Below are 13,952 nucleotides of genomic sequence, written 5' to 3'. Positions count from 1 at the left end.
TAATGTATGGATCAGCCTTTTCAAAAATTCGATAAAATTACACTTTTTTGCACAATATTTCTTAAAAATAACGTATACTACGGGGTTTGGAATTTTTTGTGTTTTTATACGAGATTTATTGTTTATAAATATATTGGCTACCACTAACCTATTTTTACTTAAGACATCTTTTTAAGATTAGTTCCTTTTTTTAAAGAAGAAAAAATGCAATTATAAGATAAATTTTTTTAGACATAAAAAAATATTTTGGCATGTAAAATATCAAAATTTCCCGAACCCTGGTTTATGTCGGATTTTATTTTTTACAAAAATAATATAATTTCCATTTTTAGTATTTTGTAAATAAATGGAAATATGAGATTCCTATCTCTGCTATGGTTCAAAGTTTTATCTTTATCTTTTTTTAAAGTGTGAATTATTAAATCAACAATTGCCACAACTTCCATTTTTCTGTATAAAATTATTCAAAATATAATGTGAAGCTTCGGAATAACATCTTATTGCCTTACCAAAACAATACCAATCAGATGGTGGATATATTGCATTTTTTATTTTTTTAATAAATTTATAAGTGTCATTGTTATTTTTAAAAACATCTAACAATTCGCAGTAATATTTCACGCCGCAGTGATTTTTCACGGTACTCTAATTAAATTTTTGTATATTTCATAACACTTTGAACATTATTTTGTGTTTTATACAAGAAAATTTGTTAAAAAGTTTGAAACACAAGGTTTGAAATATTCAAAACAAATTTTAAAAACAGCGAGTTAATTGTTTTTGTCTTTCTCAAACATTTTTATTGGAATTTGGAAAAAATGGTTTCGAGTCTTTTCACAATTTCGTCGCATAAAATTCGTTTTTTAGGTTTGATATCCCACATAGAGTTTATCATTTCTTGTGTCTCAATGCAAAAGTTTTCATTGTAAGTGAGGTGGTTTCCCTTCCCAACAAAGTCTGCTATTTCCCATGGATGTTCGAACCTCTTTTTAGGAAATGGTTCTGCCCATCCAATGATTTCAAAGAATGAAATTGCAAGTGAATAAATATCACAAGGCATTTTATACTTTTCTTTATTTAACACTTCAGGTGCCATATATTTTGGTGTTCCGATTCCTTTTGTGAATGTCATGTTAGTCATCATCATGTTAATATTTCTGCTTGATCCAAAATCAGTCAATTTGCCGTTCACAACATCGTTTGGATTCAATGAAAATAATAATACATTGTCTGGCTTGATGTCTCTGTGAAGTATTCCATTTTTATGTAAATAAGACAACCGCTTTGCTGCATCAAAACACATTTTGATACGCAATTTCATATCCACATCTTTTGCGTCTTTGTTTTTCAACATATCACACACAGACCCAAACTCAGCAAATTCAGTGACCATACATATTTTGTTGGGAAAGAAAACGGCGCCATAGAAGTGGACAATATAATCACACCTAAATTTATCAAGCATTGACACTTCCTTCTCAAATTCAGCCATTTGGTCTTTTGAGTTGGTGGCGTTTTTCATCTTTTTGATAGCAACTGTATTCCCTCCAAATTTTCCTTTGTAGACAACACCAAAAGAGCCTTCACCAAGTTGTTTCTCTTCAATCAGACTGTCTGGATCAAGTCGTGTTGATATTTTGGTGGTGTACTTAAAGTCCATCTGATGTATACATGTTTTGGCGTCATTTGCGAAGATGACGTAATTGATCACAAAACTACTTTCCATATTCGAGTTGCACAGTGGCGTCAAAAAGAGACTGAACTCGCACCCATAATTTGGAGGAATTGTTATTATTTGTGGGTCAAATGAAATTATGTACTTCTCATTTGTTTTAGTGGTGAACTGAATCTTGACTTTGTAATTTGTTGTGTTTCCAATAGAAAACAGATTTTTAATTTCTTTGTTAACATCAATTTTGTCATAGTCCAAGTCATCGTCGGTGATCACAAATCCTTCGTTTTTGGTGTGAATTATCAGACCATCTGCCATTTCGACAAATTTCATGTTGGTGTGCTCCAACTTAAAGAGTGTGATTTTTTTGGTAAAGTGAGGCGAGAAACCCACACCTGGAGAAAAACCCGCACCCATTTCCCTTTTTCTTCTTTTACCCAAATTATTATGTTTTTTACTTCCAGAACATGTAAAAAATAAAAAGTCGGGTTATTATAGTTTCTTTCTTTTTGGTGTTTTTTATTCAAAAATAAAAAATGATTTGAGTTTGATTTAAAATGAACTATCAAAGAACAAAAATGACCCGGATTTATACGTAATTTCAGTGTATTATAACAGTGTTTCAAATTTGTGTTTATTCAAAATACAAATATACTATTATATAAACTATATATATAGTTTAATGATTAAAACTATATTTTTTGACTTGTAATAGTTTATCAAAACCCAATTTCTAAAAATAGTTTAAATTTTCACAAAGCAAATTCTATAATATAGTAATGTATAGTAAAAATATTTATTTTTAAAGATTTGCTTTTTCGAGACAAATGTTTATTTTATTAATCAAAATATTTTATTTTATATGTATAATACTCACGAGTAGAATTCAATTATGTTTTCGTGAAGATGCTATATTATAGCTCGGTTGTGCGGTTAATATAAATATTTTAAAACTAAGTTCAAAAACAATAAAAAAGTCAAGATATGTCTTTTTGACACATATCATTTTTATGAAGTTGTAAATAAAAACAAAAATTTTGATATGCAAACGAATCTACATCAACAGTACTATAATGTATCACTGCTTTATATCATACTGTAACATTATACAAACAAGTTACAGAATGTGTTTTTTATCATAACAATCATTATCAATTATAATAAAATTCTGTTATATTTCTAATATTTGTTTTGTTACAAATTAAAAAATTATTTAACTTAAATTAAATAATTTTAATAAAAATATTCATAAAAACACCACCAACAAACTATACATATTATTATAATTATATCTATATAAACTATTAAAATGACTTAAATTGTTGAAAAATTAAATGGGTTTTTTGTACACCATTAATTTTTCAAAAAACTTTAATGAAAACTTAAAATTAAGAAAAACCAGTTCAAATATTCAAACTCAACACAAACAACAGAGATGCGTTTGTGTTGAGTTGAGTTGTTGCGGATTCCCATTACCGTTTGTCAATTTTATTCATTTATACATAGTCCTTATAAATTAACAATTAGAGAATGCAAATTACGCGCGATTTATGTTTTTTTTTTGTTTTTTATGTTATTTATTATGTTTAAGTGGCTGATAAATACAATTTATTAACTATTAGAAATGGGTTTAAAGTGGATATAAATTATTGATTACTTATTAGTATTTATGGTTAATAAACTTAATAACAATCTATAGTTTAGATACAATAGTAAACTAATCAGTAATTAATTGTTTAAAGTATGTATTAAAAACTGAACCTTATATTATATTTTTTAATCTAAACATTTAATAAATTATATTAAAATTAAACTAAAAATATGTTTAAAAACTTATTAATCACTTCATTAGAAATACCATAATAATAATATATTAATATTTAATTTTCTTATAATTTATATTTGATATTTAAGGTTAATTTCATGTAGTTTTTATATTTCATTTTAAATAAAATTGTTTCATAAAAGTGTCATTTTTTTCAGTTGCGATTTTGTGAAAAAAATGATAAAAATTAAAAATATTAAAAAATACTTATTGTCATTAGTCTTGCAATATTTATGTAATTTAGTTATTTGTACAACCGTTTTCTTTAACTTTTAATGTACTTCTTTTTTAAGCTATTTTTTTCCAAACAAAATGACATACTTTATGAAAAATCATTTTTATCAAATGTTAATATATTATTTTATTCTTTTTTCTTAAATATGACTACAATGGCTTAATTGAATTATAGAAACAACTATGAACTGGCCAATTATTGATTGATCAAACTTTTTAATATTCAAAACAGATAAAGTGTATTTTGATTTGTGCACATTGGAGTTTACCCGCATAATATTTATATTTTGATAACATTTTTAATGTTTTGATAATTATAAATGATACTTTTAAAGTTTCGAATATTTTGCAATTTAAAATTAAATTGATAATATAAGTTAATTATATCACATTGCTATGTAATTCGTTTATCGATGCATGTTTTAATATTTATGTTTTTTAGACTTTGTTAGGTCGAGATATATATTTAAATTAGTTGTTACACGCAATTTATTTATAAAAATATTTATATGTTTTTCGAAAAATTATACCTTTTGATAATTATAATCAATTTGTACTTTAATTGGGAATCAAATAATTGATTTTGTCAAAGTTTCTCCAGTTATTTAATTTGTATCAACACATTTATCTTTAAAAAGAATAAAACATTACAACTTTTTCGATCAAAAATTGTTTAAACATATATGTATTTTTCAAATAAGCCACTCCAACAACAATCATATACAGACTGACGTTTCATAATATCAAAAAAACTTTAAATGTTAATTATTTATTTTTTGCAACAAATTTGTTTAATTTTGATGTTTATTTTATTATCTGTATTTATTAAAATACTACGTTTAAATAAAACAAAATTTGTTGATGATCAACTATTTTCCTATTAACAATTAATCAAATTACTTTATTAAATTAAACTAAAATGCGTCAATCATATCCAAAATGTATTACAATAAAAAAATGAAATACATTTTACTCTATATTTTGATCATAATAAAAATGTGAAACAATTGTTTTTATTTTTAGTGTTAAAACTGATTTTCTTTGTTTCTAAAAATAGTAAAAATAATGACGATTTTATGGATAAAAAAATAACAAAGAGATGAAACAAATTTCAAAATAATAAAGAGGTCATACACTTTTTTGTTTCAAATTAACATCAAAAAATTATATTTTTCATATAACCAAAACTAATAAAAATATTTAAAATTTAAAAATCTTAAATAAAAATTGCATTTTTTTTACCTTTAACCGAAGGCAATGACGAATTATTGAAAAGAGTTTATAACTTTGAAATTAAGAAAAGTTAAAAATATTAAATTATCTATTACAAAAGATTCTATAATCAAAAACGATGATGATATTAATAATTGTGTTAAAAATATTGAAACTGAAATTATTCGTAAAGCAGATTTTGCAAAGAATAATTTAATAAGTTCAAAACAAACTAACATAGGAATTACAGACATGATTAACGTTAAATATACTTTTGGAGAAACTGGATTGGCTAATTCAGAATTATAAATCTATTCTAAATATTATAGAAATATTATAATAGCAAACACCTAATCTGATAACTTATGTATGTTCAAAGCATTAGTTTATTATAAAGCTCAAACAAATGAAAAAAATAATCTTCTTTTCGTAGATACAATACTTTAAATGCTTTAGCTAAAACTTTTTATAATTAATTATTTATACTTGACATGAAGAACAAAACATTTAACGTGTTACAATATGAAATTAAAATAGAAACATTCTGTAAATTCTTCATTCTATCTGTTTAAAATATTAATTTGATACTAAATAAATACAATTGAATTAAATTAAATTCATAAATATAAATTAGAAAAATGTGAAGGAAGAATGAATTTAATTTCATGTGTATTTGAAAATGGTAATGAGCGTGTTATGTTTTGTTTTGATATTATAAACTAACTGAATACGTATTCTGTTCTAAATGTGGTCTTGAATGTTTTAAAATAATAAAGATGGAAGATATAAATTATCTAATCATGAATATAAATGTAATGGTTTTATTAAATACAAACTGAATACTGAACTTAGTTTACCTTATTGTCCAAGAATATTTTTAGACAAATTATATACTTATTGTTGTGCTCACAATTTAAAATATACTCCAATGAAATATTATATTACATATTATTTTGGAACTACTGAAACCGATTTTATTGGAGAAAAAACTTCTGAACAAGAAAGTATAAATGCTATTTTATCCGAATTTTTACTTGCTGTTTCTGATAATTAAGAAGACAAAAATACTTCAAAATATTTCTGTAAATACAATATAGAGAATGGAAATGTAGTTGAAAATAATAATTTCGTTGAAGATTCCATTCAATACATTTGTGAACTTGGATACTATAATCTGAAAGCTAACATTAGAACATTCATTTCAAATATTTAGAATACAGAAATAATGAAGATCTTTTATAATTAATTGATAATTGGAGTAAAAATGTAAATATTTGAGGATGGAACAGTGAAAACTTCGATACTAAGTTTATTGTTAATCATCTTAATTACATTGATTCGGATAATATTAATATACTTGGTTCTTTAAATTCATGTAAACAGTTGACCATTAAATACACTTTTAATAAAACTGAAGGTGACGATACTGATGACGTAGTCAAAGCAAAGCTCCATGATGCCCCGATTTTTTAGACAAACAATTTCTAAATTATTTTTTTTGCTTAACCCTCATTTTTGTTATAAACATTTACTCGAAAAAAATCAAATAACGAACCTGATTTTTTTCTAATTTACTTAACAAAAAAATTAAGCATTTAAACCACCGTTAAAAATATAAAAAAATCATACAATATTAATTTAAAAGATGTTTTGAATTATGTATCTCCATGTAGTTTAGATCAAGCAAGTAAATCATATGGAAAGTCTGAAATAAAAGAAAAAGGTGTATTTCCTTATCAACAACTCAGAACTGAAAACATAAAAGAACAATTATTAAGAACAACTTTATCTAATATTAAAGACATCTTTAATTTTTTTTAACTTTACACTATTAAAATCAAAGATGACGAAATACACAAACTATTTGAACATGATTTTAAAAATATTGTTTATAGATATAGAACACAAGATAATATTGCAAAAAGAGATGTAAAAATATTTTAAAAAACAACATTAAAAATAAAGATTTCAAATATTTTAAAGAAATAATTAATAATGGAATTTGTATCTATTCCAATTGTAAATTCACTTATGATAACAAACCAACTTTAGACAGAATTGATAACAAAATAGCTCACACAATTAATAATGTAAAACTTGCTTGTTGTTATTGTAATAAATTTGTTTCTAATAAAGATCCTATTGTTTCAAGATTCATGTTTCAAATTAGAAATTATGCTAAATATAACAATTTCACAAATAAAATTGAAGATAAACGTGTTATTGATCTTGTTCAAAATGGAATTACTAGTGGTTTGTCAAATGTTTATCACAGAAAGAATATTAAAGGTTAAAATACTATTACAAAAATGAATTATAATAGTAAAACAAATCACATATTTTCTTGTCAACACGTCACACATGAAATGACACGTGCAAAGACTGTTGGAATTTTTATGAAGACCCAATATATGGCATTATTGAAATGTAAAATTGTTTGGTGTAATCTATTGAGCCACTTTAATAACCCTCCCAACATCTAAAACGACTTAAAAATACATTGACCTATTGTTTTAATTTGTGAATAATCCACATTAATGAAATTGTGTTCTAACCGTTTGTTTTATTCAGAAGACAAAAATACATTATTTTATATAAATCATTGATTCTATTTAAATTTATTAATAATTCAAAAAATACAAAAAAATATTTAACACAGTCAAATTTTTCAAAAAGATTAAGAGCCGAAAAGATCATTTGTTTTTGAAAAATTCGATTATACATTATTTTAGCTTTTACTCTTTCTTCCAATGTATATTCTGACATATTTGTTTTGATAACTAATTTCAAAAAAGGATCTTTCAACATAGCAAGATGAAACTACATTTAGATTCATTTTTTGCCATTTTAATTCTTGGAAAAAGACGTCTTTCAACAACACCAAAAAACATGAATTCATGCAAATTATTGGAAATGATATATTAAATTGATATAATCTTTCTTTTTTACATTCTCATCTAAACTACTATTACTAACATCAACTTTTTACATTTAATTGGAAACGTGATGGCGTATCGAATAAATATTATAAACTTCCAATTTTAGTATCTGTGGTATTTTAATTTTTGGAAGTGTGATTGGACTCAAAAAACCATCCATTAGTTATTTTTTGAATAATCAAATTCTGGTTTTGATTTGAGCAACAATTTTCATTTTGCGATTCTTCTTGAGTGTATTGGTGATACTGAGGCCTATCAGTGTTGTTAGGTATAACATATTATGATATACCATTTTAAGTTGTCAATAAACATTCATACAGCTTAATAAAATGACCAAAATATGGCAATGCAAATTCTTGTTGGCTTACTTTCGTTTGACATTTATTGTTTGAGTATGAAAATACACGCGTATTTTTATTCAATTGATTTAAAAAACGAAATATCATCGATTTGAGGAAATTATTTGTATTTTATAAGCATACTGTTTTGAGGTTATTAAACTCCATAACATTTGTAATTTCTATTTCAAAAAAGGTTCTTTGAAATCTGTTGAATTGATAAAGGTTTTTGTATCTCAAAAAATTTTAATCTAATCAAAAATATGTTGTAAAGCTACCGAGAATGTTACATCTACACTCTGTAGCCAATCACTCACAACTTAAACTTTCAAAAATTTAATTTCACAAAATTATTCAAACAAATGTCGGTTTGTTTAAATTTGGTTTCTCAAGTATGTTTTGTATAACCTTTTGTAGTATTTTCATTTAATAACTATTTTTGTTGTGAAACTTACGATAGGTATCAAAACATTTAAACAACACAAAAAGACAATTGCAATAAAATTGAAACTAGTGTTACTAAAATTAGGCATATTCAGTAACATCTTCCAGTTTATTCAAATAAATATAATAATTCCAACCACATTTCAAATGGTTTTGAGTTAACTATTTTAATTGTTTTTTAAAAAAAAATCAAGTGCAATATCTAGACAGTGATTATAACAAAAGATTGATTTTAATTCATCTTTTTGATCCTTTCTAATGTGTTCGACTAACTGACCAGATAGACCATTAATCTCCATTTCATAGAAGAAGCACCATCAACAGTTGATCATTTCCATTTTTAATGTCGAGTTTAACATCACTCAAACACTTAAGAATCCATTCTTTTCAATTTGCAACGTTGTGTTTACTTTTAATTTTTCTTATCTATATTTTTCTTTCTTTAAGAGAATTGTCATTATCTAAAAAAACGAAAAGTGAATAATGTTCATCGTTACAAATTATGGAAAAATCTGCCACCATATGATAGTCTTTTTTTGAAACAAGACTTTTAATCTATCGTTCTCCATCAATTGTAAAAAACTTTTTATTGTTCTGAATGGTACGAGCGCATTCTTCAACATCAAATGACATCATACCGATATCTCTGATACCCATCACGATTCCCATTAATTCAAGTAACATGGTCATCTGTGTGTCAGAAAGATTCATAAACCCATCATACATTGAAGCCAGAGTTATATAATATATTTTTCTTTTTTGACTGGCTCTATGTGTGTTTGGGATTCTTTTTTTATTTTTACCCATAGTAATTTGTATATGTTTAATTTTTTCAACAAAAAAATTTTAATATTTGGATTTTTTGACTTTTTTGTTCAATAATATGCTTCAAATCATCAAAACAATTCAATTCACCAGAACTATTTTAGTTATTTTATTCAACGATGATTAAATTATTCTTTGTTGTTCTGTATATTGTATTGGTGTGATTTATTTAACAAGTTGTGGGGAAATAAACAACATTGTGTTACCTATTTGTGTTTGAAGAATGACATTATTCGTGTGTGTTGGTGTTTAAATATCATATACTTTCTCTTATGTTGAATGATCAACAACCCCGTCGTTTATATCTACATTTTCATTTTATGACATTACATTGTCACTTATCAAACCTTTCATTGATAAAAATTGAAGCCCGTTATCAATATCATGTAGTTTGTAAAAAGCATGTTTTTGAGTGACTTTATTTTAACTTTTTACACCAATTCTTTAAATTTGTTCAATTATATCAAAATAATGGGTTACCTTAATAAATGCAGCTTACGTTTTTTTGGATCATATTCCAATTGGTTTCTTTAAAATAATTAATCTCGTTTTTATTTTTTTTCATAAAATATTTCGAGTTCGGTACAACAATCTCCAATTGTAAAAATATTACTTGTGGTAAGATGTTTTAAAAAATGATTCAGATGTTGTTTATAAGTTAGAAATTTATTTCAAAATATACAATAACGAACATGTTGTAAGTCTTAATCACTAATTTTTAGGTAAACAATTAAAATTGGTACAAAAGTTTTTTAAAGTTTTTCATGTCTATCTTGTATGCATTTTCGAATTAGTTTTATTTTTTTATGTTTGTGTTTTTGAATTTATTTATTTTATTTGATAAACTGTAAAAACTTATTTAAATTATGTAAATATTTGATCGAAATTTTATAATTACATTTTAATACATTCGTTGTAATATGTGATTTAATTGTAATACATCGATACCAATTAAAAACATTATAATAGAACAACCTAATATCAAACGTGTTTTATATAAACTGTTTTTCAAAACTCTGTACTAGGACGTCCCAATTTATTGGACTTATTATTCCTAAATTATTTTTTCTTTGCTTAACCCTCATTTTTTGTTATAAATATTTACTCGAAAAAAACAAAATAACGAACCTATATTTTTTAATTATACTTGACAAATAAATCTTGCACCAAAATTTTACTTGAAAATATATAAAAAAACAAACTTGGGATTAAAATATTGATTACCATAACACAAATTTTGCAAAAAAATGAAAAAAATGACTTTTATACTCAATGTCAGTTTTTCCAGAATCACCAAGTCATGTTTCAGATAAAAATATAAAGTATAAACGAGTAAAATTAGCATAAATAATTCTTTGGGACTTTACAGTTAAATAGTCTTATTTTTTAACTGTTTATTTTATTTAATACTGTAGAATTAGCGAACTTGATTGTTTTTAAATGTTTGTCGTTTTATGTTATTAATTGTTGAAATAAACAAGAACTTATTATTAATTAAAGTGTTGTATCATTTGATGCAACAATGTCCTTCATTAGATCATTAGTTTATTGTTGTATTATCGTTTATCTTGTGTTTGTTAGAAATATGTTGTTTTACTCACGTTTAGTTACAAAATAAACCACTGACCAAATAACGAACCTGTAAAATCGGGGAAGATTTACCCAATATTTGGGTAATTTCCCGATTTTTTGTTCAATAATTGAAACTGTATTGATTTTTAAGGGGTTTAAACTGTGTACAGTTGTTGGTTCAACAAATAGGAAAATAAAAAATAAAACAAATAAAAAACAGTAAATAATGGGAAACTAGGACAAAGGGTTTATATAAATTTTGGAAATGGTACAGAGTTTTGAAATACAGTTTATAATATTATATAATATTATTCTTTTGTTCAACCTTGTTTGATTTCAACACAACCATTCAATTAAATCGTTTATTCATTTTTTTTCAAAGATAACAATGAATTCTTCTTTATTCACTCGGTTGATTCAATAAGTCAATTTTCGTTCAGTATTAAAAGTGACTCATGAGATTCATGAAAATAAAGAAAATTATAAATAAATTATTGGAATGTTAGACATTCAGTAATTGATCGATGATTATTAAACGTATTCAACAATAAGAGATAAATCAATATAAAGAACAAACTTTTTTTTGGCTCGGCTGGGTATTAACAATAGAGGCAGCTTTAAATGATTAATTAAGAGTTTCATATTTTATATTTTTTACAATTTTATTTAAAAAAACAGCGTGTCTATTAACCGGAAAACAAGGATATGGATTATAAATTGTATACAAAAACAAATAATATATTTATTGTTTTTTCATTACAATCCAGATATAAATTATTTTGATTAATGGCAAATTTGCCCATATGGTCAAGTTTTTGATTGAGTGAATAATTATATAGTAATTTAAATAAAAACCATATTTTATTAATTTGAAGAAATTATATTTTATTATTTAAAAAACCATTGAAATAGTAAATTATTTTTTAAGTGAGTTACTTTTATAAAAGTGAGTCAAAAAGCGAAGTAGTGAGTCATTTTTTGACAAGTGAGTTTTAAAAGTGAGAAGTGAGTTAATAGTCATATCTCGCACACCTGTTGTTTGTAACGTATTTTGTGACATAAGATTGTATTTTATAAAGGTTTCACAGCGTTTTATATTCTATATTGTTATGCATATAATCCAAAACAGCCTTTGTCAACATGACAAACACAATAATTTATTTATTATATTCCTAATAATTTCCATTATTTGAACCTGTTATTGATGTTATTATTTTTGGTTTTTAGATCGATAAAATTCTAAAGTTATTTAGATCCAAAAATAACAATTTCGTTTGATAATTTTTTGGATGGTTTATTTTTTAATAAAATAATTTTTTTTAATTTCTATTACAAAACAAAAAAAAACTACACACTTCTTGAAATGTTGTTAACAAATATTGGTTGCAAAAACAGTTGTAAGTTCACCAAATGTATGTTTCGACAATAATATATGTGGTTATGACAACAGAAAAACACCAAAATGCCTGGTTATAATTATAAAACAATTCAAAACAATCATTAATAAAAATAATACTTTGTATTAGATATTAGTATCATAGTATTATTATCGATTAGTACATATAAATTCAATCAAAAATATAACAGTGTAATTTCTATTTTAAACACATTTCAAATTTCTTACAATTTGTTTTTAAAATACAATCAATTATATTAAAATGTTTTATCTTTGAAAACAATTATAGTCTGCGTATAATACCATGGGACTGAAAATGGGTTTTAAATGGTAAAATGTTATTCAACTTAATATTTGGTTATTTGTGAAAAAAATATTTTCCATCAATTTAAACATTACCCAAATTTTTTTTTACTTAATCTATTCAAATCAACCAAACCAACATTTTCTAAAAATACCAGTACAAAAATAAACTGTACTCATATTATAATTAATCGCAATTCGATAAAAATATCAACAAAAAAAATGGTGAATATCGGGAATTCAACCACATTTTTATTCCAATAATCTTTACGAGTAGAAAAATTAAAACAAATTTTCAAGAAACGAGTTTAAATCGAAACAAATGTACACAAAATTAATAAAAATTAAAAGACATAACAATTTTTTTTCAACATGACGAATACTCATGTTAGTGATAGTCTCTGATAGTTTTCTGTGTGTTGATTTTATTCAACTTCAAAAAACGAAAAAAAACATTTGCCTTGAAGTGTTGTGTCATAATAATAACCATTAAGCATTTCATTTAAACGTGTTGTCATGGTGTATGTGTTTATCGTACCGACACTCCGTTTCTAAACAATTAATACATTTGTTTAAAAAACAATCATTGAAATAAAAACAAACAACAGGTAGGCAGTTGATAGATCACAGAAAAGTGTGCAAGTTGGTTCAGATTGTCTAAATCAAAAATTTTATTCGGATATATTGTATTGATAATACTTACAACGGCGCTGCTTTTAAGTGGCACTTGCTTTGTGATAATAATGGTTGTTTTTTAAACAAACCCAGTTCAAGGAACTTTGATAAAAACACTCCCAAAGCTTCACCTTTCGTAATTATATTGTTAATAAATTAACCAATCTTTTCTAAAACTCAATTGGGTTTTATTTCTTATCTTTCGACTTTGCAAGTCGTTTTTCTTTGGTTTCTTTTCTTTCGACAGAAACCCTTTTGACTTTGGTTACTGGAGCTAATCTGGGAGTTTTTCCCAAGAATTTGTTCACTTCCCTGGCCTTCTCCTTTTCTACTCTGATAACACCAACCACATCCGATGGGTTATAATTAAGGTTTTTTCCTCTTCTATTCGCTTTGTAATTATTTTTGGAACAATAACTACACCGACTTGATTGAAAGCTTTCACAACATTGTCGCCATTGGCAGTCACTTCCCAAGAATAGATCAGTTCCCTGATTCTATCTTCTTCTTTGAAACC

At 24.7% G+C, this 13,952-nt stretch overlaps 1 protein-coding gene across 1 annotated transcript; it reads right to left on the bottom strand.

Annotated features, from left to right (window-relative positions):
• Positions 1 to 799: 799 nt before the first annotated feature.
• On the bottom strand, positions 800 to 2,089 carry EIN_443400 (serine/threonine protein kinase, putative; the record flags this gene model as incomplete). Its single annotated transcript, XM_004259103.1, has 1 exon — positions 800 to 2,089. The coding sequence occupies one exon, from the start codon at positions 2,087 to 2,089 to the stop codon at positions 800 to 802; it is 1,290 nt and encodes a 429-aa protein (XP_004259151.1).
• Between the last annotated feature and the right edge of the window lie 11,863 nt (positions 2,090 to 13,952).

This window comes from Entamoeba invadens, assembly GCF_000330505.1.
Source record: "Entamoeba invadens IP1 unplaced genomic scaffold scaff_1105074726127, whole genome shotgun sequence".
Classification (NCBI taxonomy): domain Eukaryota; phylum Evosea; order Mastigamoebida; family Endamoebidae; genus Entamoeba; species Entamoeba invadens.
Note: the sequence above shows the minus strand (reverse complement) of the source record. Positions and strands in the feature narration are given on the sequence as shown.